At 39.8% G+C, this 26,682-nt stretch overlaps 2 protein-coding genes across 2 annotated transcripts; both read right to left on the reverse strand.

Moving 5' to 3' along the window:
• Positions 1–4,957: 4,957 nt before the first annotated feature.
• LOC104594315 (uncharacterized protein At4g26485-like) lies at positions 4,958–6,460 on the reverse strand. Its single transcript, XM_010254559.3, has 3 exons — positions 6,066–6,460; positions 5,735–5,933; positions 4,958–5,461 (listed from the first exon to the last, which is right to left on the reverse strand). The coding sequence occupies exons 1-3, from the start codon at positions 6,268–6,270 to the stop codon at positions 5,185–5,187; spliced, it is 681 nt and encodes a 226-aa protein (XP_010252861.1). The 5' UTR covers positions 6,271–6,460; the 3' UTR covers positions 4,958–5,184.
• An 11,168-nt stretch (positions 6,461–17,628) lies between these two features.
• LOC104594314 (putative glycosyltransferase At3g07620) lies at positions 17,629–20,483 on the reverse strand. The gene is made up of 4 exons (XM_010254558.3): positions 20,137–20,483; positions 19,773–19,993; positions 19,335–19,686; positions 17,629–18,526 (listed from the first exon to the last, which is right to left on the reverse strand). Exons 1-4 carry the CDS (start codon positions 20,452–20,454, stop codon positions 17,864–17,866), a joined length of 1,554 nt encoding a protein of 517 aa, XP_010252860.1. The 5' UTR covers positions 20,455–20,483; the 3' UTR covers positions 17,629–17,863.
• Between the last annotated feature and the right edge of the window lie 6,199 nt (positions 20,484–26,682).

Here is a 26,682-nt window from a genome sequence, read left to right on the forward strand (position 1 = left end):
CCTTGATTTTTCCCATGCCGAAGAGGCAACTAGGTTTTATGCGGTGAGATCTTTGTGAGGTGTCGGGCTAACCAGGTGTTGGGCTGACCGGGTGCCGAGCTGCCTGTGAGGTGTCGGGTTGACCAGGTGCCGAGTTGCCTGTGAGGTGTCGGGTTAACCGAGTGCCGAGCTGCCTATGAGGTATCGGGCTGACCGGGTGTCGAGTTGCCTGTAAGGTGTCGGGCTGACCGGGTGTTGAGCTGCCTGTGAGGTGTCGGGCTAACCGGGTGCCGAGCTGCCTATGAGGTGTCGGGCTGACCGGGTGCCGAGCTACCTGTGAGGGGTCAGGCTGACCGGGTGCTGAGCTGCCTGTGCGGCGTTGGGGTCTCTGCCAGTTCGGTACTATAGCCCTTAGGCTCTGCGAGCGACTTGTAGTCCACTCCTGGACTTTGCCCATTCCGAAGAGGCAATTGGGTCTTAAGCAGTATTGTGGCCCTTAGGCTTTGGGAGCGACTTGTAGTCCACTCCTGAACTTTGCCCATGCCGAAGAGGCAACTGGGTCTTTAAGCAGTATTGTGGCCCTTAGGCTTTGGGAGCGACTTGTAGTCCACTCCTGAACTTTGCCCATGCCGAAGAGGCAACTGGGTCTTTAAGCAGTATTGTGGCCCTTAGGCTTTGGGAGCGACTTGTAGTCCATTCCTGACCTTTGCCCATGCCAAAGAGGCAACTGGATCTTTAAGCAGTATTGTGGCCCTTAGGCTTTGGGAGCGACTTGTAGTCCACTCCTTGATTTTGCCCATGCCGAAGAGGCAACTAGGTTTTATGCGATGAGATCTCTGTGAGGTGTCGGGCTGACCAGGTGTTGGGCTGACCGGGTGTCGAGCTGCCTGTGAGGTGTCGGGCTGACCGGGTGCGGAGCTGCCTGTGAGGTGTCGAGCTGACTGGGTGCCAAGCTTCCTGTGAGGCGTTGGGGTCTCTGCTAGTTCGGTACTGTAGCCCTTAGGATCTGGGAGCGACTTGTAGTTCACTCCTAGACTTTAACCATGCTGAAGAGGCGACTGGGTCTTAAGCAGTATTGGCCCTTAGGCTTTGGGAGTGACTTATGGTCCACTCCTGAACTGTGCCCATGCTGAAGAGGTTATTGGTCTTGAGCAGTATCGTGGCCCTTAGGCTTTGGGAGCGACTCATAGTCCAATCCTGAACTTTGCCCATGCCGAAGAGGCGACTGGGTCTTAAGTGCCCATGCCAAGGAGGCGACTGGGACTTGGTTGCCCATGCCGAAGAGGCGATTGGGTCTTAAGTGATGAGGAAGTCTTTTATTAGTTCGTCAGTTCGCGCCTAGGCCAAGCCGCCATGTCGGTGCCCATGCCAGGTCGCGCCAGGTCGGCGCATGTGCCAAGCTGCCAGGCCGCGCGCCGGGCCGCCAGGCCGTGCGCAGGCCGCTCCAGGCCGCTAGGCCATGCGCAAGCCGCTAGACCGTGTGCAAGCCACGCCAGGTCATGCACAGGCCGCGCCAGGCCACCGGGGGGGGCACCTTAGAGCTATGAAGCGAGAGCTTCAGTTTCTAAAACGGTGTGGACAGCTTTCTGGGAGAAGAGGACTTAGCTTTTTGTAAGATAAGAACTTAGCTTTTTGTAGGATGAGAACTTAGAATTTTGTAGCGTGTTCCCACAGATGACGCCAATTGATGTAATGGTTTTTGGTCACGTATCAATTTTTTTTGGCTAAGTACCTCGTCAACTCGTCTGCTCCCCAGTGGCCTGTGAATCAGGGGCTGTAGTGGAGCTCCCTGGCGGCGAATTGCCTAGTGGCGAGCTACCTAGTGGTGAACTGCCTGGTGCTGAGCTACCTAGTGGTGAACTGCCTGGTGCCGAGCTGCCTGTGGTGAGCTACCTGGTGGCGAACTGGCTGGTAGTGAACTACCTTGATGAACTGCTTGGAGGTGAGCTACCTTGATGAGTTGCCTGGTGGTGAGCTACCTTGATGGGCTGCCTAGTGGTGAGCTACCTTGATGAACTGCCTGGTGGTGAGCTACCTTAATGGGCTGCCTGGTGGTGAGCTACCTTGATACCGAGCTCCCTGGTGGTGAGCTACCTTGATGAGCTTTGTTGCTCTTTTTGAGGCCTGCAAGGAACTAGATGTCAGAGGACCCTAGGTTGTTTACCCGGCGAGGTCACTCCGATGGCTAAGTCAGCACTTGGTTATGAGCTGAAAAATAACCTTAGAGAATGAGAGAGAGCTAGAGAGAGCTAGAGAGCAGAGGTTACCCATCCTCCTTTCGCCCCTGGGGGGTGAGGTCTTTATCTACTGGAGTCCTCGTGGGTTAGGTGGAGCAGTTCCTAGATTCCCGCTGTGATGGGACCTGCTTTCGTGTTTGGTGGGGATAAAGCCACCAACTAGTAAGGTTGCCCATTTCCGCCTGACTCGGGGAGTGGGTAAGCTAATATAGTCGTTACAAGTCACAATCCCATGAAATGCGGGGTACGGTGGTGAGCTCCTCGGGGTTGTCAGGTTAGCGCCTGTGTCAGGCCACCAGGTCGGTGCCTAGGCCAAGCCGCCAGCTCGTTCTAGGGCCAGGTCGCGCCAAGGCCAGGCTGCCAGCTCGTGCTAGGGCCAAGTTGCGCCAGGGCCAGGCTGCCAACTCGTGCCAGGGCCAGGTCGCGCCAGGACCAGGCTGCTAGCTCGTGCTAGAGCCAGGCTGCCAGGTCGCGCCTGTGCCAGGCTACGCCTGGTGGGATACCATCAAGTTAGCAAAGGCAAGTTGTTGTCAAAGTGGTCCCTAGTTGTTCTGAGGTGCCAAGTGTCATAATGTCACTAGAGGGTCAAATCTGCCCTCATCAGTAGTGTTGAAGGCTTGAAGCGTCTGTCGACTACCAGTGGGCAGTGGTTTTGAAGCATCTGGGATCCTTCTCTCTCTCTCTCACCTCTCCTCTCTACGGCTCCGCCAGCAACCACTGGCACCAACTAGTCCGGCACGACGGCAACCACTGACAATATTGTTTTTTTTTATATTTTAAGTGCATAAAAAAAAACCCAAAAAATCGAATCGTGGTTAACCGGTCCACCGACGGTTTGGTTTTCAGTTTGAATATTTAAAAAACCGACCAGGTCGGTTCGGTTTGAAGAAATACCCCAACCAGATTGTGAGCACCCCTAATAGGTGAGGGTGGGCAAGAGTCAATATGGGTGGGTCAAGTGGGTCAATATGGGTGGGTTAGGGTGACCTAGGGTTAGGGTGGGTTATGAACCTATAAGAAGCATTGATGATGAGTCATGGTGGATTGGTGAATCAATATAGATAGATTGATAATTTGATATTCAATCCTTATCCAACCCAACCCACCCATTTACCACCCCTAAATGAAGCCACTCATTTACCGGCTAGTTTGCTTTATCTTGTAACAAAACATATATATATGGTCCTCCACTCCCTCTTTTCTTCTTGATGTAATATCTCCTGAAATGAATTCAATGATCAAAGAATGAATTTGCCTTTGGACTTTCATAAAAAGAAAAGAAATGTCTTTGTTTAAAAGGGAAAAAGTCTGTTTAGTGGGAGACATGAATCGTGATTACTTTATTAAAGTGGCAACAATTGAAAAAGTGATGGAAACCCTCCATTAAACTTTTAGTTTTTTAAGAATCTAATTTGATTTTACAACTTCAAATCTGATTTGATATTATATGGAATAGTAATTCGATGTACAGGGGAAGTTACCAACAAGTGGAAGTGGAGCACTTCGATTGTTTTCTGCTGCCATTTCTATCTTCACGGACGGATACAGTATTCAAAACCGAGTTGAGCTTAGATAACTTTTTTTATTATTTTTATTTTTAATTATTTTGATAAAGATAATAAAATAATGAATAATAAAATAAAAGATAAATTAATCCGAACATATATCACACAACTATTATGTGCTCACTCATTATGCTTATCTAACGAGACGTTGGAATGGGCTTTTCCTGATTGAAGCCAGTCCCTGTACAGTGTACACTCAACTTTAACATCCCGGGAAATGGGGCAAATGGAATATGATCTTCAAAAAGAAATTTATGTTTGAAGTGAGTAAATGCTACAGGCAGACTTTCAACAAAATTAGTAGAATTATAAGCCCAGCTAAATCTTTACCTCGAAGGAATAAAAATGTATTAATTATTTGGGAAGAGCAATAGTAGCACGCATTGCGCCATGGAGTCCTTGCAAGTCTTTTCCACGTGGATTTTTGGGTTTTGGCAAGTTTGGAGGACCAAAAGTCGAAGACACTTGCCAAATGGCCTTTATCTTTAAAAAACAAGACCCCTAAATTCAATACATCTTCTGGGCTTTGGCTAATCTGAGCTTTGGGAAAATCTTTGTAAAGAAACTTGCCAAATGGTATCTAAGTTTAAATCATAAATGAACTGTCAATAAACAGGAGCTTTTGGCAGATAGATGGGCTTTGCATGGACCATGGTGTTAGGTTGTGCCATTTTGTGAATTTATAAAGGAAACCTAAGTTGTGATGTTAATTGCTAGAACAACTGCAATGGAGCAAAAGTGGCACTCTTATCAAATTTCAACCCAGGCTATGTTTGATTCACTGCTCTAAGTCTTATTGTTTTTCTCTTTTAATTCTTTCTCATTCTGGGTAAAAATGGGCAAAAGGAATAACATTAGAGTGTCTAGTTACAAAATTCTTGCCATAAACTTCATTTTAGAATGAAAATTAGCCCATAGCATAAAAATTGAAGTAGCCTACCACATGAAAAATAATCATACCTCATCTTGCTCAATTTCATTCTTTAAAGAAACTCTATGTTAATGGTCATAAACGGTCTACAAAAACCATCATAAATGTTTATTAACGGATTGCTGTGAGAACTTATGCCAACAAGTAAACATCCATGTCAATGAGTTTGGAGACTTAAAGCCAGCGGTTTATGATGATTAGCACATTTTTCTTAAATGAAAATGAGTAATATAAGACACTTGTCAATTTGAAAAGAATTCATTGTTTAGAAAAAAAAAATGTTTGGTTCATAACAATATTTTCTCATTCTACTCGTTTTTACCATTCTTATTCATTTTACAATTTCATGTTGAATAAGAATGAAAAAGAAAGAGAGCTGAACCAAGCATAGCCATAACTTCTGAATTCTTAAACAGACACACAAACAAACATGTGGCCTCAAACTTAATAATTCAGTCTGTCTATTGGATTTTTAGACTTTCAGTTTGAACTTGAACGTGCTACTCTCTCCCAAATAAAATGGAGCATCTGGGGAGGTACCATGTGCCCTCTTGTTGCTATAACCTGGGTAATCCTCTTTGCAGAAGGGAACACTCTCTTGTAGAACCAGGCCTCTTTTCTCCGCTTTCTTAACAACATCCCATTTGTCATAGGGATCGGTGGTCTTATGGGTCAAATGTATTTCCCCCTTTTCCCTTATTAGTATCTTGGCGTTCTCCAGAAACCCCTTCACCAGCTTCTTGTTCAATCTGTCCATCACAATCGAAAAAAAAAAATCAATTCTTAACTCCATTAATCTTCAGATCTTCTGTTTTGCTTTTGAATCTATTCACTCTTCATAGTAGGTAAGAATGATGCATCATAACCTCAGAACCACTCGGGATTTCCTACCCGCCGTGAATTAGAGCCATACATCTCTATTATGAATTAAGAGATGTGTGGCTGCAACTCAGGGCGGGTAGGGAGTGGGCAGGAAAAGTGAGTAAGAAATCTGGGCTCACAAAGAACATCCAATGACTTACTCTATCTGGAAGTAACTAGCTTCAGGGTAGAGAAACCCCACGTGAGGGAAGTTGTAGACGATTCGATCAAATCTCTGAGTCCTGAGAAAGAAATGGTGGCTCATTTTGGTTGCGTCAATTCCATACAGGACAACACAACCCATCTCTTCTAGCTCTCTCACATTCCCAATGGCATAACTATATTTACGCTCCAGTGAATCTATATATAGTTACAAGTAATAATAGAACTAGAGGTTAAAATCAATCACAGGGAGAAGGAAAAGGCAAAGAATAGAAAACCCAGAAACTTGTATAAATGATATTATCTAGAGATGGAGATGTATATGCTTACCTTGATTATCTAGAGATGTAGCGACCATGTTCGTTGCAGAACCGAAAACTTTAGCCAAACAAAGAGAGAAGGAAAAGTCTCCTTCACCAACCAATAAGATTCTATGTGAGGTTGAGTAGTGCTTTATCCATTTCTCTTTCTCCCCACCTAACCCAGTAAACATGTCTTCGTTTTCTTCTTCCTCTGTTGTTTCGTCTGCTTCCATTGTGATAGGGTGAAGAAGTAATATTGACTGTACAATCCTAAATCCTCAAGCAGTAACCAGTAGGGAGAGCCGGAGAGGGGAGATGGTAAAGGTGCTTTTAAAGTTTTAATCGTAGAAACTTGTCTAATTACAGTTATGTCCTGCCCTATCCGCACTTAGCAAAAGTGAACCCTCTGCTAATTGTAGACGTTCGTCATATCACTCTCGGTATTCGCCAGTCTTTATAGTCTACCGATCAGGTTGGAAACCCAACGCAACATGCAAGCGAGGGGAATGTGATAAAATGAAGGGTAAATTACAACAAGTACCCCTTAACCGTTAAAGTCAGATAATGGAATGTTCGTTAAATCACCAAAATATCCATCAAAACTTTTTGTATTTTCTTTTTATCGCCCTTTTTTTTATTAGACTCTGTTTGGTTTGTGGGATGGGGATGAGAAAAAGGGAATATTTCCTTTTCTTTTATTTGGTTTGAGAGAAAAGGAAGGATGGGATGGAAAAGACGTGGGATGACAAATCCCAAAATCATGGAATCGGGGTCACACCAAAACAGTGCAACCCTGGTGGAAAAACTGGGAAATCACTTTTACCACTTACTATCATGACGAGTATAGGAGGGAAGGCCGTGAAAAGCGAATCAGCGACGACGAAGAGGAAGGAGAGAAACAGTGCGACTCCGTCTTCCTCCTTTTCTGCCTTTCTCGGCAATGACGAATAGGCCATAGTCCCTTATCTCTATCCCTGGGTTTGTCTTCCTCTTCTCTTTGTTGTTCCTGTCTCTGTCGATTCTCCCTTTCTCAGTGCAACTCCGTCTTCTTGTTGTCTCTTCTCCCTCATCTTCTCTCCCTTCGTCTTCTCTCTTCTTCCTCTTCAAACTATGACGGACTCAACGAGAGGTTTCGGCTCGGATGAAGGGAGTTAGGAGCTAGCGAGAGTGCGCATGTTTTGAGGAAGGATGAACCGGGGAATCGTCTTCATCGTCGTGCCAAGACTCCGACTCTAATTCATCAATAGGTTAATTAGAGTCGGAGTCTTGGCACGACGATGAAGACGATTCCCCATAAACGTATAGGCCTCAATTTCGCAGTCTTCATCATCCTACCTAGAAAACATTTAGATCTCAATTTTGTAGTCTTCATATCCTACTGAGGTCTGTACAAACCTCGATTTCGTAGTCTTCATCGCCGTCCTACTGAGGTCTGTATAGACCTCAATTTCGCAGAGGTCTGTATAGTCTTCATCGTCCTACCCAGAAATGTACTTACCTCAATTTCGTAGCCCAATGTCACCTAGAATCATCTCTTCTAAACCGCTAGACTATTTTCCTTATTTTTCCTTTATTCAGGGTTTTAATGTGAAAAGCAACCCAGATACTCTACTTAAAAGTTGATTGATTCCCAAAATTAACATCGGTTAAAACGATGCAAAGGACAAAAATTTCTCATAAAGAAGGAGTTACAATATTAGCAGAAGAAAAGATATAGGATCATTGTATTTTAATCGGAGAGATATTGTTTGAAACAACCACAATCGAATATATTCTATTTCCCATTCTACTGAAATAGCCACGAACAACCGTGCCTCTATTCGTGAAATTCCTGAGGAAGAAGGGGTTTTACAATATCGTGGTGTCTTCTATTTGAAGGGGTAGCCGTGCTTCTGTTCGTCTCAAACGAAGGAGGAAGGTGAACAATGCCATCTTTTACACTTTCCTATCCCATCCCACCCCAATAAAACCAAACACTGAAAAGTTAAATTTTTATACTTTTCCATCCCATCCCATCCCACCCACATCTTCCTACAAACCAAATGGAGCCTTAAATTATCAACCCAAACCCAATACAATAATTCTAAGATTACTCATTGGTGGTCTGTTTGCATTCAATCGTCTATTTCTTCTCCTCTTTGTTGTTTTTTTCCTGATCTTTGGTTTTGTAACCGTTAAGAAACTTCATTGCACAAAATACATTTGCTAAAGCATGAAGCGAAATTCTTAATCAACAAATACATTGAAGTAGTGGGTCCCTGGACTTTTCTACCTTGGTGGGCTTTAAGACGAAGAGTGATGGTACTTTTCTAATACTAGTAGCTGGGCAAGTAAAGAGATTAACTTCAAATCTGCAAAGATTTGACATATGCAATGCAAGCGTCTTCTTCAGAGGAAAAGCGCTCATTGTAGAACTAACATTGAGCTAGAGGCAGATGCACTTGGGTTGTTGATCAGAGTTAAATGAGGTTATCACAAGTTGAATGCGCTGGCCAAGTGCCAAAGTGTTGAGGGGAAGTTGAGGCGGAGGTGAGCAAAATGAGAGAACTGACTGAAGTGCAAAACCATAAAAACGAGAAGCCATGGTCTCTCTCTCTCTCTCAGGCATTACTGACTCCACTAAGCCTCTTGTTTCAATTCCATTTGCAGTATTCTTCTTTCAATGCAGACATATCACATAACTGGAAGTTTAAGATCCTCTCAAAGATGTGAGGCGTAGTTGGCTAGCCACCCACTTAGGAAGGAGCCATTCCTTCACTCTAGGAAGGAAGGAGGTAGAGCTCATTAACATAATTGAATTGTACGTCCTGGGAATGGAGAAAAGGTCTGAACTCCTCTGATATGGACACTGATCTTTTGGTTTTCTTATTGAACAGATAAATATCAGAAGAGAGGACCAAGTAATCAATCCGACTCTGTTTCTTTTGTTCTTTTATATTAAACTCCTCTATTATGACCTTACAGGCATCGGTCTGCTAGTTGGTCCATTTCCTCTCTTGAAAGTTCAATTAGCCACTTCATTATTAAAAAACAGGTTAAAGAAAGAATCATTCTGTTCATTGGAACACTAGAAACATACCACTATGTGACCAAATGTGACCTTAATTAATGAAAACTACTGATAAAAACATCAATGTTATGAAGTTAGTTAAAGAGGAAAGGATTCCACGACACCGAAATCTAATCATCTGATGGGACTTAACCCATTTAACAACAAAAACTGTGCTACAACAATGTGCAATGGATTTCTCAATTTATGATGCTTTTATGCAAATCGGCCTTGTGCAAAGGACTTGGCCCCATACTACATTGTGCTTCTTACCCCACCAATGGGAGAAGGCCGGGGATCTCTCTCTGTTTGCTGCCATGTCTTAGTGTACATGACGATTAGACCAGTCTCAGTGGATCCCTGCAATCTGCACGCTCCTATTTAAGTCGTATGTTGCCTTACTTGGAAAAGGGAATTCTTAAAACATCACTGGTAGCAGTAGCAAAACAAGCACCACAATTGACCGAATTTGAATACAGAGCCTGACTTTTATGAGCCTCAAAGCAAACAGATTGAAACGTTAAGAACAGGAGTAACCCTGACGTTTGCAAAGTAGGATCTCTCCATTCCTCTGTGTTTGATTCTGAGTCCCCCATTGAAGCTACTTGGACAACTTGAGTTGCGCTCCAAGCTTTGGAAAACGATTTTGCCTGCGTGAACTGTCAACGGAGACCCCTTTGGCTGGGATTGTAGTAGAATCCAGTGCTCGGCCGATTGGGCTCCGTCCAACCCGGGGACATTTCTCATCCCATCTTTCTCTCTCTTTTTTTTCTTTTCCCCTTCTAATGAATCCCAAACCATTGTTCAAGATTTAGCCTTCAACAGTGTTACCTAATGGCCAAAATTCAGGGGGGCCTTTATCGCGAAAAAAAAAAAGTGAGGGTTTTGTCACTGATCCATAATACAAGGGCATCTTTGTAATTTACCCAGACCATCGCTTGGCATCGTGCCGTTTATCTATTTGCCCTTTCTTTCTTTTAACATTTTGAGTGGACATAGTCACATAGAGAACGGAATACATTGCGTTAAGACCATTGCATTAACATGATGTGACGTAGAGCATCCGATACCGTGGCTTATGGAGAGAGATAAATGGATGGAGGAGTGAATGTAGGGAGTTCAAATCAGCCCCCCACAAGATTGCCCCCGTAACGTCCCACGCACATCCCTGCCGTGTATTGAAAATACTTCTCCTGATATCAACATTAGGAGATGTTCTCAGTACACGGCAGAGATATACAGTGGAACATTATGGGAAGATTGATTTGATCTCTTTGGATACCCTGGAAACAAAGTTAATATTGGCGCCTCACATGCACATTTTAGCTCATAAGTCATTGAAATAAAGTCATCCTACAACGCAGGGGTTTATTATTGTTCAACTTGTTGAAGAAAGTAAATCATACACGTAATCCTTACTAATCCAATAAAACCCAATCAAATAATTCTGAGTTGGATGAGTCTCTTTGAAGGAGATCGGCTTCAGTCACTGCAAGGCCCGTTTGAATACTGTTCGAGCAGCGTTCGAACAGCCTTTTCAGCCTTGTACCGGGAACATCTCTGTACTTTTATGCTTTTATTTCATGGGGAGATATTCCTAATGCAAGGCTATGATGGTTGTTTGAGCGGGCCTTGCAGTGACTGAATCCCATCACTCTTTGAAGTGTTATGAGTGTTGAGTCCTCTCATGAGGCCTAGGTCATCTTACAAGTTACAAGCACCTTTGCCTCTAGCTCATTTGCAAGAGTTCAGCAACTGAGGTACCAATTGAATACAATATAGAAAGGATCCAACTCGGTTACTGAGCAGATGCTCTAGCTGCACTTGATCAACCATTACCAAATGTTGACGTGGTCCTTTCAGTACTAAGCAGTCTAGGTTTCAAATATAGTCCCTTTGTTACAGCAATAAACACCAGAACTAAACCTGTTACTTTTGAAGACTTAGGGTCCATTTGGTTTGCAGTTGAAATCAGAATCGGAGTCGTTTATTCCCATTATTTGTTTGGTTCATATAAGAATGGGAATGGGAAATAGAATTAGCAAGAATGAGATTTCATTCCCAAGAAAATAGCAGGGAATAATCATTCTCTCAAATGGGGGAATGTCATTCCAAAAGGAATGAAAATGAGATTCTGATTCTACCCAAACAAACAGTTGGAATCAGGATAGATTCATTTCAATTCCAAGTCCAAACCCCTGTTCCTGTGAACCAAATAGAGCCTTACATGACCTGCTTTTGAGTCAAGACATTAGACTTGCAGAACTTACTTATACCCGGTCAGATCTTCAAACTCCCATCTGCAAATGCAGTGACAAGAAACTTCAACCAACAACAACAGAACAAGATCGATTAACAAGGTCAAGGGCAAAACTGAGGTAAAGGAAATTCCTTTAGGCTGTGTTTGGTTTGAAAGAAAAAGTAGGGAAATGTATAGGTTTTCCTTCCTTTCCTTACTTTTTCCTTCAAACCAAACATAGCCTTAGGCTCAATTTGGAAGGAGTATAAATGCAAATATGTACAGTGCAGATACAAACAAAATAATACAAAATATAATGTTTTGCACTCTATATATTTGCATTTGTACTCCTTCCAAACTGAGCCTTGGTCTCAGTTTGAGAAAAATACAAATACAAATATATACAATATAAACAGATAGAAAATAATACAAAATATAGGGTTTTTCACTTTACATATTTGTATTTATACTCCTTCCAAATTGAGCCTTAATCACAAGAACATTATAATCCCGGCAACACAGGGGAAAAGTGCAATACCAAGGCAAAGGAAATTCTTACTCCAACATGCATCAATAATTTCATGGTGGATATCAAAGATACCTTTAGCCACGCATTATCTGTCAAATCTCTGTTCACAACCTGCACATCGATATTTCACTACATTATGACTACTACTCATTCAGGACTATTCTCAAACATCTGGAATCCTGACTCAGGTGTGTCAAATCATGTTATAGTAGATCTATCAAACTTATCCATTCACTCAGAATACACAGGCTAGAAAAAGCTCAAGTCGGAGATGGTACAGGTATAGCCCATATTGTTTCTTTTCATTTTCTTTCCAATGGCAAGATACTGAATATGAATGAAATTTTACATGTCCCCTCTATTAAGAAGAACCTGTAATCTGTTTATCAATTAGCTAAAGATAATGATGTTGTGGTGGAATTTCATCGTGATTTCTTTATCATCAAGGATCGAACTACAGGGATACCACTAATCGAGGGGAGAGTAAGGATGGTTTGTGCTAGTTGGTCAATGAAAAATTCATCACCAATAAATCTCCACGCAGTTCAGCTTTTATGGGAGAGGAACACAACTTGATATTTGGCTCCACCAACTTGGTAAACCACAACATGGGGCTGGTTCACAAAGTAATAATCGGCTGGTCTTCCTATCACCTTTAATAAGTCAACGGCCCTTATTTGCAAAGTTTTAAAAACCGACCCTGGCCATTGGTTTCTAAGTTGACGATTTGATTGTGCGGTGCAAATAAATGATCCATTTTAATAAAAATAAATAAAATAAAATAAAATAAAATAGAAAATAGTCAAAAACCATTGAATGGGTCGATAGTTTGATCGCCTGGTCAGTGGGTCGCTAATCAATTCAACGGTTTTTGGCCAAAGACCAGATTTAGGGTAAAACAAAACCGGTTGTTTGGACAATTTCTGGGCTGAACAGTCCAACCATCCAGGTCAATGGCAGTTCGAAAACATTACTTATGAAGCATGTTAAAGAGGCAAGTCTCATCACCTCACTCTTATGCCATTTAATCATGTTTCAAAGTATCGATATGATATGCCCCATATTAGACATATTGTATCATATCTTTTGAAAAAGATATGGTCCAATATGCCCCATTTCTAAGTTCTGATACGATATGGCCGAAACACATATCATATCGATACTTTGAACCTTGCATTTAATTCTTCACCTCTTGAACTTATCTAATTAAACGTTTGGGGACCTGCACCCATCTCATGGTGGCTTTGGTATTATATTTTGTATAGGCTCAGTTTGGAAGAAATACAATGTAAAACCTTGTATTTTATATTATTTTGTATATATTTGCACCATATATATTTGTATTTGTACTCTTTTCCAGACTGCGCCTTATGGACGATTTCAGAAAATATGCTTAGTTATTTCCTCTTCAATGCAAAATAGACGTTCTTTCAATATTTGCTCAATTCAGAAGTGTTGTCGAATCTGATTAAAAGCCTACAATCTGATTTGGGAGGAGAGTATTAATAAACTCTCTCCAATTACCTATAAGATTTTGTCATACCTCACACACATGAACAAAACGATGCACAAGCAAGCATCCTCACACTGTGGAGACAGGACTAGCTCTATTATCTCATGTTCATCTCCCTACTAAATTTTGATTCATGCTTTCAAGACAGCAGTGCACATAATTAATTGCATACCACCCAATCTACATACCTCTCCTAAACCAATCCCACGTACTGAACCATCCAAATGCATCTCCTTCAACAATTTGAACACACTTTTCTCGCATCAAACAGCCCACTCAATCCACATACTTATGGTCTACCTGTTGTTACCCCCTCTACTACAAATACCCACCCCATGCAAACCCGTTCCAAAACTGTTATTTGGAAACCAAAAGCTTATACTATCACCAAACACCCATTGGACTCCCCACTTCCTTTTGAACCTCTCTCTTTCACCCAAGCCTCTAAGCATGCTGAGTGGCACAATGCTATGGCAGAGGAGTGCAATGCTTTGATACAAAATGGCACGTGGCAATTGGTAAGTGTTGGGATGGGTTGGGTGTGGATTGAGTATCAATCCATCCATATTGATCATCTGATCCTTTTATATATATATATATATAATGCAAAAATGTAGAAAAGTATAAAATAGAAAAATAGAAATTGCATAAAAACTAAAGAAATTATAAAAAATTTACAGAAAAAACACAAAATTGCAAAAGAATAACAAAAGTATAGGAAATGTCTAAATTGCAAAAAAAAAGGACAACAGAAGTTATGAAACATTGCAAATTATAGAAAACACTAAAAATACAAAAAAAAACAAAAAATTACAGAAAGACAAGAAAACCAAAGGTAAAAAATTGAAAATAAATAACCAAAGGTAAAAAAGCATAGGAAAATTTCAGAAATTGATAGATTTTTTTTTTAATTTGTTTAATACAAGAAAACAAAAGATAAAAACGTAGGAAATTTTTTTATAGAATTTTTTATCATTTTTTTTAAATTGATAGGACTTTTCAAAAATATATAGGAAAATGTAAGAAAGTTAGAGAAAAAATATCTGATTCTTGAGTTCTTGAGTATCCAAAAAGAAATTGAACATGCTTAATCTTGGAATAATCCTACGAACTCCACCCTCTCTTCCTTTTCGATTGATGGGGAAATCCAAATTACAAGCAGTGGATATATGTTTGTGAAACCAGATCTGCCTAGGGATGTAAATGGTATTCGAAAATCCGAATTCGTATTCGAGATTCGATATTCGATTATAAAGATTGTAACTATATAAATTATAATTATAATAAATGATGATTATAATTATATTTATATTAAATAAACATATTATTTTATCATTTTATTAAAGTACACGAATGATGGCTTTTGAAAAACTTTTTTTAATATTATTTTAATAGAAAAAGTTGAATAAGGACAAACTATTTCAGAGGCTATGATGACTTTTCGAATAAGAGGCATGTCTCATTAATTATCTTTCATTTTTTACTATTTTTTTAAATACTTTTTATGCTGGTTTCTTGAATAAGATGCATGTCTCATTAATTATCTCCCACCTGTTAGTATTATTTTACTATTTCTTATGATGATTTCTTGAATAAAAAGCATGCCGCATTAATTATCTCCCACATTTTAAATATTATTTTAATATCGGTGCTTGTCTCATTTATTACCTCCCGCTATTTGCATTTGAATCATTTTAACTTTACTATTCACTTTCTTCTTCTTCTTCGATTCAAGCCTGTGTTTCTTTTCAGTTCTTCTTCAGTTCGTGGCTGCATTTCTTTTCCGCCTTTTATGGCTTGTTACAGTTTTACAAGTTTAAACCTTTTTGATTCTTTATTATTGAATTTCATTCTCTTTCTCTCTCTATTCATTTTGTGGAGCTGAATATGGAGATCAATAATCTCTCCATTGTAGAATACACCAATAGCGATCTCTCTATGCTTGTTGCAGAGCACGCCAACATAGCAATACCAAATCGATGGCTATTATTCAAAAACTTTTTTTATTTGTATTTTCTTTTTGTTTCTCTGAGGTTGGATCAATAGAGAATGAGAAAAAATTTTGAACTGGGTTTCTTCTTATTCGTCCGGTGAAGTTGGGATAGATTGACATTAAAAAATTGTCGAATTCGAATCGAAATCGAATATTCGATTATATAAACGAATTCAAATTCGATTTAGTGTTTTCAAAAACCATCAAATATCGAATCGAATTTGAATGTTTATATTTTTAATCGGCTTCGAATTCAAATCAAGCCTGATTCGATTCGAATTCGCTCCGTTTACACCCCCTAGATCTGCCATCACCCTATCTTCAATAGAGGAAGACGATTAACACAAATCTGGGTTTGAACCAAATCTATTGTGGATCTAATCTTGAACCTGCCATTTATCACTGCAATAGCAAAAAACCTTCCGCCTTTTTGCCATAGTAGAAAGAGCAAAGAGAGATCTAGGTGACAAGCGGGGGTGAATAGAGCGGAAAACCTTCCACCTTTCTGCCATCGGCTACTGAGAACAGCGGGGGTGAAAAGCAAACTTCGAAGTTCAACGACGAAGACCTCCCCTCAACTAGGTGAACAGATACATTCGAGACTCCTAACCCATTTCTCCCTGAGTTTCGCCCCTTCCCTTGACACAACCGACCCAATGGATACCCTCAACCCAACCCCACCCTAAACCTTATGGATCATGCGACCCATAGAAAACCTTACTTCTAGAATGGGGGGGTATGGATGGATTTTTAAGAACATGGATTAGGTGGGCCAAACCCATCGCTTCCACTAAAAAGAAGGCATTGATTACAAGGAAACATTTAGCCTAACGGTGAAACCCACACCCACCATTATTAAATTGGTTCTATCTTTTGCAAAGTGCATAAATTGGACTAATTAGAATCTCAATGTTTCAATTGCCTTTCTCAATGCGACATTGCAAAAGAGGTTGACTCAACCCCAAAGCTTCATTGATCCTGACAAGCCTACTCATGTGTGTTTGCTTAAGAATACAGCGGATCATGATCTACTTATTCAGTCTTCTTCATTCAAACTCACAGGTTACTCCGACTCGGAGTGTGCTGGTGATCCTGAAGACCGCAAAACCATCACAGGTTATGCTATCTTCTTTGGGCCCAACTTGGTGCCTTGGTGTTCTAAGAAGCAAAAGGCAGAGATCACATGGGTTGAATCCCTTCTCCGTTAACTTGTGTTTTTCTCCCCTCTCCACCACTTGGTGTGACAGTCTCTTTGCCACATTTAACGTTTAATCCTATTTTTCACTCTTGAACGAAATATTTAGATATTGATTTCCATTTCGTTCGTAACAAAGTTGCCACTCGCAATCTAATTGTTCGTTATATATCAACAGTGGACCAAACAGCTGACATATTTAACAAAGGGCTCTAAAGAAACGCCTTTTTGTGTCTTAGAGACAAAGTATATATTTGATTCCATTTATGTTTATTGAGTAAGCGTTTATTGATAGTGCCACAAGGCGCTCCATCAGCGAATGCCTCATTAATTGCATTTGTGTGTATTGAAGTTTGTAAAAAACAAACTTTGGTTTCTGTGCATCTCTCCCATTTTGTTGACATGGTGCCTAATGGCGCCTATGTGTCATAAACGCCCTCGTTAATTGCTTTTCTCAGTTTTGCAGTCACACAAGTACAAAACATTTATTCAATAAACATAAATGAAACCAAACACCCTCAAAGTAAACAAGAGCACACTTAGGGCCTGTTTGGTTTGTAATAAAAGTCTGAAATTGAAATCAGAATGGGTCATTCCGAATTTCCTATTCCAACAGTTTGGTTAGGTAGAATCAGAATTCCATTCCCATTCTAATTGATTTTAATTTTCATTCCTGTTTGAACCAAACAAACTGTGGGAATAGTCGATAGACCATTTCGATTTCAATTCCACTAAGAACCAAACGGACCCTTAGTTTGTGGCGTCGTGTTGAGGAAAGAAAATGATACACGTAATCCTTTCTATTAATAATCATGATGTTGGGTTAACAAATCAGCGAGATTTGTGGGATTATGTTGTATTTTAAATTTTAAATTTAAATTCTTTTGTACATTATATATATGCACGTTGATCCATTACAAAAATTCAAGAGAAACAATTATTTCCAAATCCAAGTTCTGTGTGAACTAAGTATTTTTGTTCTGAAGTCGACCTCTCTCTCGCGAGTTTGATTTGGCCTATTCCATTTTCAAGCATCAACACATCATCACGATTGATGATCAAGCAATAACGTGTAGTAGCAAAGAATCATATCATAGCTTAGAGAGAGTGGCGATCACTGCAGCTCAAACACAATTATAGACAAATTCAAGCTTGTCAAACTCCTATCGTTTAACAAATATAAACAAATCAAACAATAATGAGTTGGCCGCGCCATAAAGAATATTGAGCCTTCAAAGCCAAATTGAGTGAAGAATCATGTAAAAGACGTCAAATATCTGTTATTATGAAGAAGAAGAAGAAGAAGAGTTAGTCGCGAATGTGAATATTAAGCCTTCTGAGCCAAATTGAGTGAAGAATCATGTGAAAGACGTCAAATCTCTGTGGCGGTCCGTTCACCACGAAATGCCTCTGCACCTGCTTTACTCTCCTCTGCATTCTTATATACTGAGTCTGCGAAATGCTCGATAGAATTGTCTTGATGTTGGGGATGTCACTGACTGCAATTTGTACTGAAAAGGAGTTCCAATTCAGAACATCACTAAATGGGGGGACGTAATGATCTGATATTAGCACTGGAACACATTCTGCGTAGATGGCCTCAACAATTCTTGGGCTAGCCACTTCATACCCACTTGGGCATAAGCAGTACTTACTCTTCTTCAACATCTCGTTGTACGACATTCCATCTGGGAGCTCATCGTAGACTTGGACATCCTTATCTCTGTCTTTCCACTCTTGTAGAAGAAGTAGTCGTATGTTCCCATGCAAACGTCCGGCAAAGAATGCAAGCAAAGGACGACGAGAGGGGGATAGACCACCCAGAAGCCCTGTGATTTCTCCGGTCCTAAGGTGAATTTCTGGGAACGATGCATCTTTCAAAGGATTGAATCCTTCTGACGTATTTGCATTGCACAAAACCCGTATGGAGTTGTCGAATAACTCACGGACGTAGGCAGATGTGCGTGGTCCCTGTAACCCAACACAATTACGTACACAAGCCTCAGCACTCTGCGATTGCCAATTTGGTAGCTCAACCTAGGCTAGCCCAGTCGCGAAAAGCCATGTTCCTGAGACTCAGCACTAAGGCTGTGTTTGGTTTGAAGGAAAAGACGGGAAAACCTATAAAAGGTTTTTACATGTTTCCCTTTTCTTTCCTTTCCCTATTCCTTCAAACTAAACATAGCCTAAAGAGAAGAGAAGTGTCCAATAAATAAATAAAAGAAAACATTTTAATTTTGATGTTCAATTGGGGTGAATTTTCTTTTTTATTTTTAGACAATTTTCTAGATTTATGCATCCCTTGTTTTGCTATTTTCGTAAAAAAACCCCTTTTTCAACCTAGAATCATAATTTTTAATATTTTTATAAATAAAAAATTAAATATAAAATAATATGTATTATATATAAAATATAATTATATACTATTTATTGATAAAATATATATTTATACAAACATATATATATACACACACTCACACAATGGATCAAACCGGTGACCCATGACTCGAAAACAAAAGTGGGTCGGTTTTTAAAACATTGGGGTGCACGTAGACAAGACACTGATGAGTCCTAGGCCAGGGCTTCAAATTTAAGCCTCTGGTTTCTAGCAGCCTAGACTTGGGCCTAGGCCAGAAAGTTGGGCCTGATCCAAGTTCTTGGGTAACAAAGCCTAGTTGATCAATTTCAATCCAAACCCAAGGCCCACCAACCCTTTATTATATTAAGCATGTCACAGTAGTTACAAGTATGGCGGTGCAAAGAATATTATTATAATTACCCAGTCATGGCAGGAAAGCATGAAATGATCTGCGCCGAGGCTTCTATTCCAGTAGGGATACTTGGCTGAAAGGATGTTTATGTAGTCGACCACCGTCCGCCCAATGGAATCAATCTCATGGGAATCAGGGACATAGAGAAACTGAACCATCATTACAACACTGAAGGGTAGGAAATAAACGTGAGCTTCATCAGGGTCTCTGGTCCGATAATGGTTTCCTGCTTTTTCCATCTCGTTAATGAACCTTCCTTCTGTTGAATATATGCTCCTGCAAGGCCCATTGTGAAACAGTGGTGGATCTCCTTCTTCATAGACAAATATTTTGAATATCTTCTCCATCTCCAAGTAACTCCTGCAAAACAAACATTAACCAATAACAGTTCTATCAGGATATGTTAAACAAGCTAGATTGATGGAATTAATTAATTGAATTAATACCGGTGAAATACAAAAGCGTTTCTATAAATTGGGCCGCGAGGAACATAATCAGGATCGTCGTCATCATGCGTTGATGTTTGGTTCCGACTCTGAGCAGATGCCATTCTTATGGAAGCACGGGCTCTAGCGAGACCTGCTTCCAGCCTCATTAATTTGCTATATCTCTTAACACCAACCTCAGAACCTCTCATCGCCAAGTCCTCTGAAGCTTCATGTTTTTTCTGTATATATCCAGGTTCATACATGTAGTTTTAAGGATTAAAATTCGGAGAAAAACAAAATATCGATCTAGCTAAATTGTGTTTTTGTTTTGAAGAACGAAAGAAAAGAAACTATACAATTAACATTGCATCTTTCTTCTTACTGATGATAGTGGAAGAAGATCCGTTTGTTTTGGGATCACACTCGGCAAAAAACCATTATCGCTGGAAGAATTAGGCAAAGCTTCTTCTCCTGCTAATGACTCATCCCTTTTCGAAGAAGAAGAAGATGGTGATGATGGGAAGACGTGAAAAGCAGAGCTCCAAGTCCACGTAGAAGACAAAGAAAGCCAAAAGGAGGTCTCGGTAGTGAGTGTACAAACAGTAATTCCCGTAAGAAGTGCAACTGAAACAAACAAAAGCCATGAAGAAAATGAAGAAACGAAAGATGAGTTGCTAGAACTACTGCAACTCCTCGTCATGGTATCATCTCTTTCCCGATCTCTGTCGAGTCACGATGTTACAAATACACGAGTAAAAGAGATGGGTTGGAAATGTAGATACATTGCTTCATTGCCAGTTATTCCTTACTCCAAATGAATATATTTCTCTTAAGATATAAGAAAATGCCTTCTTTGGTAGCCAGTTCATATAAAATGTGTATGAAGTATAAAGTATAAAGTTGGTGTGCCTTTTTGTTTAATATGCATTTGTTGCTCCACTTTCATTTCATGTGACAGACAGGCTTTGAAATTCGACTTAGCCATGGGAAATTTCTCAAATTCCTTACTCCAAATCAATCTGCCTTTAATAAGAATTTGACAATTTGTTATCCGGGTAATCCATATTAACGGACCTTTGATGCATTTGCACAAAGCTATTGTCATACATTCTCCATGTACTCTCACTTATAAGTTACAAAATTTTATAAAAAATCCCAAAATATAAACATGAGCTAGGTAGCCGTCTATCACGAAGACAGGATCTCCACTATAGCCCAAGACATCTAATCAGTTATAACAAATAACAGAAATAATAAAACAAATAGAATGGAGAATAAACTCTATGGTGCAGTACAGAAATAAAACACGTTGAAAAAAACTTCAAAGAAAAGAGTAGAAATTGAACTACCATGAAGAAGAAATCTTCATTGAATAATTAAGAGAAAATTCAATATAAAAAACTGTCTTAACCTTCCCCTAGCTATTCTTTCTATAGGCATACATACTTATGGCTCCTACAAAAAAAGTTTCCTAATCTATGAAAACACTCCATAACAGAATCTTACTAAAACTCTTCAAAAAGAAAATCTTAATTAAACAATCCTAATCTAAGAAAATACTCCATAATAGAATCCTACTAAAACTCTTCAAAATGAAACTCCTAATTGAATATAAATTCGAAATCTCGCTATGATGCTAACTTGGTAATTATGAATTAAGATAGAAACTCTACAATGGTACCAACTTGGTAAAAACGAACTAAGTTAGAAATTCTATGATAATGCTATATCGGTAAATATTTACTAAGTTGGGTTGGTGGTGCCATCTCTGCTTCTTATTTGTCTTAGAATGGTCCCAACTTGCATAGAACTTATTAGCTTCCTTCTATACTGCATCATCCTCTCCCTGTATGTACTAAGGTGGGTCTTCGAAAACCAACTCTGTAAATGTTTATTCAGTTTATATAGATTATTTTAACAATTTGTGATAGAGTACAATTGTGAGAATAGATTACATGATAAGTTTAAGAAAGATAAGATAACAAGACAACAAAAAAACTCACTAGGAGTTGTGATAAACAAAGGACTTCTAAGAGAAGTAGGATAAACTTAGAATTCTCTAAGTGTTATCCTAAGCTAGCTCTACTAGTGTTAACATGCCCCCTCAAGCTGAACAGGGTGACATGAAGCTTGGATCGAAGGAGCTCATAACGAGAGGACGACAATGGCTTGGTGAATACATCGACAATTTGGTCACTATAAGGAATATACTGGATCTGAAGTTTCTTCCAGATAGACAAGTCTCTAAGAAAATGATAATCAACCTCAACATGTTTCCTACAAGCATGAAACATAGGCTTAGCAGCCAATTAGGTAGCACTAATGTTGTCGCATTGTTGCACAAGGCAATGGGAGGTGAGACAGGATTGCCCAAATCAACAAGAAGAAACTGGATCTAAAGTACTTCAGTGATAGAATTGGCTAGTGTACAATACTTTGATTCTATACTCAAGTGAGCAATAGTATGTTTGCTTCTTGGAACTCCAAGCAATAAGATTGGGGCCAAGATAAACAAAGAATCCTCTAGTAGACTGTCTATCATCCAGGCAGCTTGCCCAATTAGCAACAGAATAACTGGTTAAACCAATTTCAAGAGAGGCATGAAATTGAATGCCAATTTCAATAGTAGCTCCGAGATATCGAAGTATCCATTTTACTGCACTCCAATGCTTATTTTTCGGACAATGTAAAAATTGGCATACCTTGTTAGCTGCAAAGGAGATGTCATGTCTCGTTAAGGTAACATATTGGAGAGCACTGACGACACTCCAATATTCAGTAGGATCAAAGAGAGGAGTACAAGAGAGATTGGATAGTTTCGGGATTGGAGACTAGTTTGGATCCATCAAGATGAGTGTGGCACGGTAGGTCAACAATATATCTTTGTTAAGATAAAAACAGGCCAATAGAAGTAAACTATGCCTTAATACCCAGAAAGTAATGCATAGTACCCAAATCTTTCAAAGGAAAAACAGTGGACAATGAAGCAAGACAATGATCAGTTGTAGTAGTAGAATTCCTAGTGAGAATAATATCATCAACGTAAATGAGCATGAATAACTTAGTACCATCATTATCATAAGTAAATAGAGAAGTATTGGCTATGGAATTCTAAAAGCCCATCTGATGGAGAGCACCACTAAGGTGAGAACACTAGGCCTAAGGGCTTGTTTTAGGCCATAAAGTGCTTTGCGAAACTTGCAAACATGGTCAGGTTGAGAGGGATCTTCAAGTCCCCTTGGTTGTCATACATAAATATCCTCATCCAATTAACCATGCAAAAATGCATTATTTATGTCCAACTGTCGAACTAGCCATTTATGAGATAGAGAAAGAGCTAGAATGGTACGAATAGTCACTGGCTTTACAACTAGACTAAATGTATTAAACAAATCCAAGCCTAGAATTTGATGAAAATCTTGAGCCACTAATCGTGCTTTGTAACAATTGAGCGTACTATTAGATTTTTTTATAAATTTTAAATCCCCACTTAGTACCAACTACATTCATATGGGGTTCATGCCATTGAGAGGATTTTGTGGCCGTTGTTGATTAAGGCATAATATTCCTTTTGCATGGCATCATGACATTGAGAGGATTTGGTGGCCTTAGTATATGGTCAGGGTTCAGTTTCTAGAGAAGTAAAGAAACAACAGCTAAAGGAAGAGGGTACCTTGAAACATGGTTAGAGCGAACTAGTAACGTGCCATCCATGGAATGAGTAACCATAGATTGGGTGCGAGCTGATGGAAGTACATTTAACGCATTATCAAGGATTTCTTGGAGATTACGATACCAAACAAGAGCAGGTTCGGATGTGCCAAAATCAGAGATAGAACTAGAATGATTGGGTTCAACAAACAATGAGGAAACAACATTAGCAATGGAGGAACTATCATTTGTTGGAGGAGAGAGAGTGATAGTAGGTCCGAATTGTAGAAAAAGAGCTCAAATAAAAGTCTCAATGGCGGGGATAGCCAACGAAGATGGAGAAGTCTTACGAACATTTAGAAATAAAGATTTGTCAAATATGATGTGCCATACCACAAATAATTTTCCAGAAGATGGATGAAAGCAATGATACCTTGTGTGAGTGTGACTGCACCCAAAAAATATACATTGCAGTGATCTGAACATAAATTTATGATTGTTGTATGGCTTGAAAAAGGGATAGCAAGCACATCTAAAACACTTCAACAAAGAATAATCTAGAGTATGCTGAAACAATATCTCATAGGGAGAACGACCAATGAGAGTGAAAGTTGGAAGTTTATTGATCAAATAATTGTTGTCTCAATCATGTCTACCCAAAAAGAGGCCAACAAAGAAAGGGTCAATTCTATGATTTGTTTGTACATTTGTTCTATTGTACTGTTCTACTCATGAGTGTGAGGAGGGTAGGTTACTCGATGAGTGATATCCTGTGAATCCAAATATTGTGACAATTTTTGAAATTCTCCTCCCTAATCAGATTAGAAGGATCGGATTTTGGCATTAAAAAAAAAAAAACTTATACATGTCTCTTAAATGTTAAGAAAATATCAAACACATCTAATTTTCAAGCCACAGGATAAATCCAAGAAATTTTTGAATAATCACCAAAAAACAAAACATGATAACAATGTCCACTATTGGATTTAATAGGGGTTGGTCCCTACACATTTGAAAAAATTAATTCTAATGGATGCTTGGACTGAAAAGAAGACAACTGTAAAGACACCCTACGACTCTTACCCATTTGATAGGACTCACAAACTGAACTACCAGACCCAACTGAACTAAAAGGAAGACCATATTTGGAAATAACCTGCCTTACGATTCAAAGTGTTGCATGTCCAAACCACAAATGCTAGCCTTGAACTGTTGTTCACTCACCAATTAATGCTTGAGGAGATGAATTTGAAATAGTAGCTAAAGACGGGAAGCAATATAGACCATCTCTACTGGCCCCTTATAATCATTCTCCTCGTATAATCCTTCGCAAAACAACAATCATAATGGAATCCAAGATACACATCATTATCTCTAGTAAATCAACTTACTAAAAGCATATTCTTGAAAATATAAGGAACATGGTAGGTATCATTTAAAGCAAATGCATATTGATTGAACTGTAAAGAAGACTTGGTATGAAGAATGTGCAAACTTGCCTATTATTGACTTTAGCTTGATCGTAACCCATATACTCTGACCGGTTCTACAAACTGTCTACATCTGGAGTCGTGTGATGTGTAACGCTTGAGTCCGAGTACCAAGTCAGGTCAAACGATTGACTCCCGTTATGTGGATTTACAAACTGATACTGAGGAGTACTCAAACCTCCATAAAATGTCATTGGATGATTAGTAATAGACTATCATTCTGAAAACCAAAGACATACCTAGCCTTGTGACACTATAGAGCATTGTGTCCACTCTTATTGCATATCTGATAGACTACACCAGGATTTTTGTTTCCACGATCACCACTAGGAAAATGATTAAACAAGAAGGGTCCTCGACCCCTACCCCTATCGTGGCTATTATTGAAGTTGGGAGCAAACTACTAAGAGGGTTTCCCTTGCTATTGAAAGCTTTTATTTTTTGTACAAGCAAAATTAGCATTAACAGACTATCAAAAACGAGATTGCTCCTTAAGCCAATTTTCATGGTTGAAAAGCAATCCAAGAATGTCTTGTATACCAAGGCTATCAATGTCAAGATGATTAGTAATAATAGTAACAACCAATTCATATTCACTACCATGACCAAATAGAATAAAAAAGAACAAGATTAGACTCTGATATTGGTTCAGAGATAGTAGATAGGCTATCTGCAATCGATCTTGCTCATTGTACATAGGCCGAGATGGATAAGGATCATTTCTTAATTCTCAACCTGGAGTGAGTGAAATAGCTCTTTGCTAATGTTCCCAGGACTCCTCACTTCTGTAGAGGTTAATAAACCTACCACTTGTGCCATGACGCCTTTAGTAAGAGAGGAGATCAACAACTTAACACGAGTTGGTCAAGATCACTCCACTTTTCAAATTCTAGATTTGGAACAAATCTAGTACCGTTCGGGTTCTGAATCTCCTGTGGTGGTGGTTTCTTCTTACCTTCTACCAACTCCATCAAATGATGATGACGAGGAATAGGTAGAAACTGTGCTCTCCACAACAAATAGTTGTCACTTTGTAACTTGATTGAGAGATAATGTATCATGTTCTGGATTGAAGGAATAGAAGAGCTTCCACTCGATAATACGGCATTGGCTACCACTTGTGCTAGATGTTGCATTACTTGCTTCTGGACTGGTTTCCATATGGCTCTATGTATTAGCTAGACAACATAATGTTCAGATTCAGAAATTTGAATGCAAGTTCCTTAGCTAAAGAATGAAGAGCCCTTCCATGACACAACACGGCCGAGCATCAGAGAAGCCCAAACTTCAAAGCCCAGCTTAGCTCCTTGACACCTGGCTGGGGTAAACGACCGTGCAATGCCTCATCCGAGCACTCCTCTCATCAACTCTGGAATTGGGGGAGTGGTGTTCGGATTCCGAAGTTAGAATTCTCGAAGTTTTGTAGCCGACGATCGAAGAACTCCTTAGCCACAACCCACATTATGCGGATGACAAGCTCCGCCAAGCACCGAGGAATACGAAGTGGACACCGCTAAACTAGGACTTCAACTTGGAGTTCCTCAACCGAGAAAGCACCCCCTGCCGCACTACACCTCAGTCGAACACTTCATTCCTCGACTTCAAAATTGGGGGAGTGGTGTTCGGGTCATGGTTGAGCTGGCCTTAGACGATACGTGGCCGCTCAATCATCGTCCGGTCACCTTGGCCACGTCAGCACGGCCCGGCCAGCTTCACAGCATACACCGACTCTGTGACCGTGACTATGCTACGCTATTACCATAGCCCTCCATCTTATCCTCTCAGCC

Source organism: Nelumbo nucifera, chromosome 1, assembly GCF_055504915.1.
Source record: "Nelumbo nucifera cultivar China Antique chromosome 1, China Antique-T2T, whole genome shotgun sequence".
In the NCBI taxonomy this organism is placed as follows: domain Eukaryota; kingdom Viridiplantae; phylum Streptophyta; class Magnoliopsida; order Proteales; family Nelumbonaceae; genus Nelumbo; species Nelumbo nucifera.

What these genes read in the sequence shown, in the direction of transcription:
- LOC104594315 (XM_010254559.3), bottom strand. Translation starts at nt 6,270, where the DNA reads ATGGAAGCAGACGAAACAACAGAGGAAGAAGAAAACGAAGACATGTTT. An exon ending in TACATCTCTAGATAATCAAG is followed by an intron (nt 5,934 to 6,065) that starts GTAAGCATATAC and finishes AACTATATATAG; the next exon opens with ATTCACTGGAGCGTAAATAT. An exon ending in GCTAGTTACTTCCAGATAGA is followed by an intron (nt 5,462 to 5,734) that starts GTAAGTCATTGG and finishes TGTGATGGACAG; the next exon opens with ATTGAACAAGAAGCTGGTGA.
- LOC104594314 (XM_010254558.3), bottom strand. Translation starts at nt 20,454, where the DNA reads ATGACGAGGAGTTGCAGTAGTTCTAGCAACTCATCTTTCGTTTCTTCA. An exon ending in AACGCTTTTGTATTTCACCG is followed by an intron (nt 19,687 to 19,772) that starts GTATTAATTCAA and finishes TTTGTTTTGCAG; the next exon opens with GAGTTACTTGGAGATGGAGA. An exon ending in TGCTTTCCTGCCATGACTGG is followed by an intron (nt 18,527 to 19,334) that starts GTAATTATAATA and finishes GTTGGGTTACAG; the next exon opens with GGACCACGCACATCTGCCTA.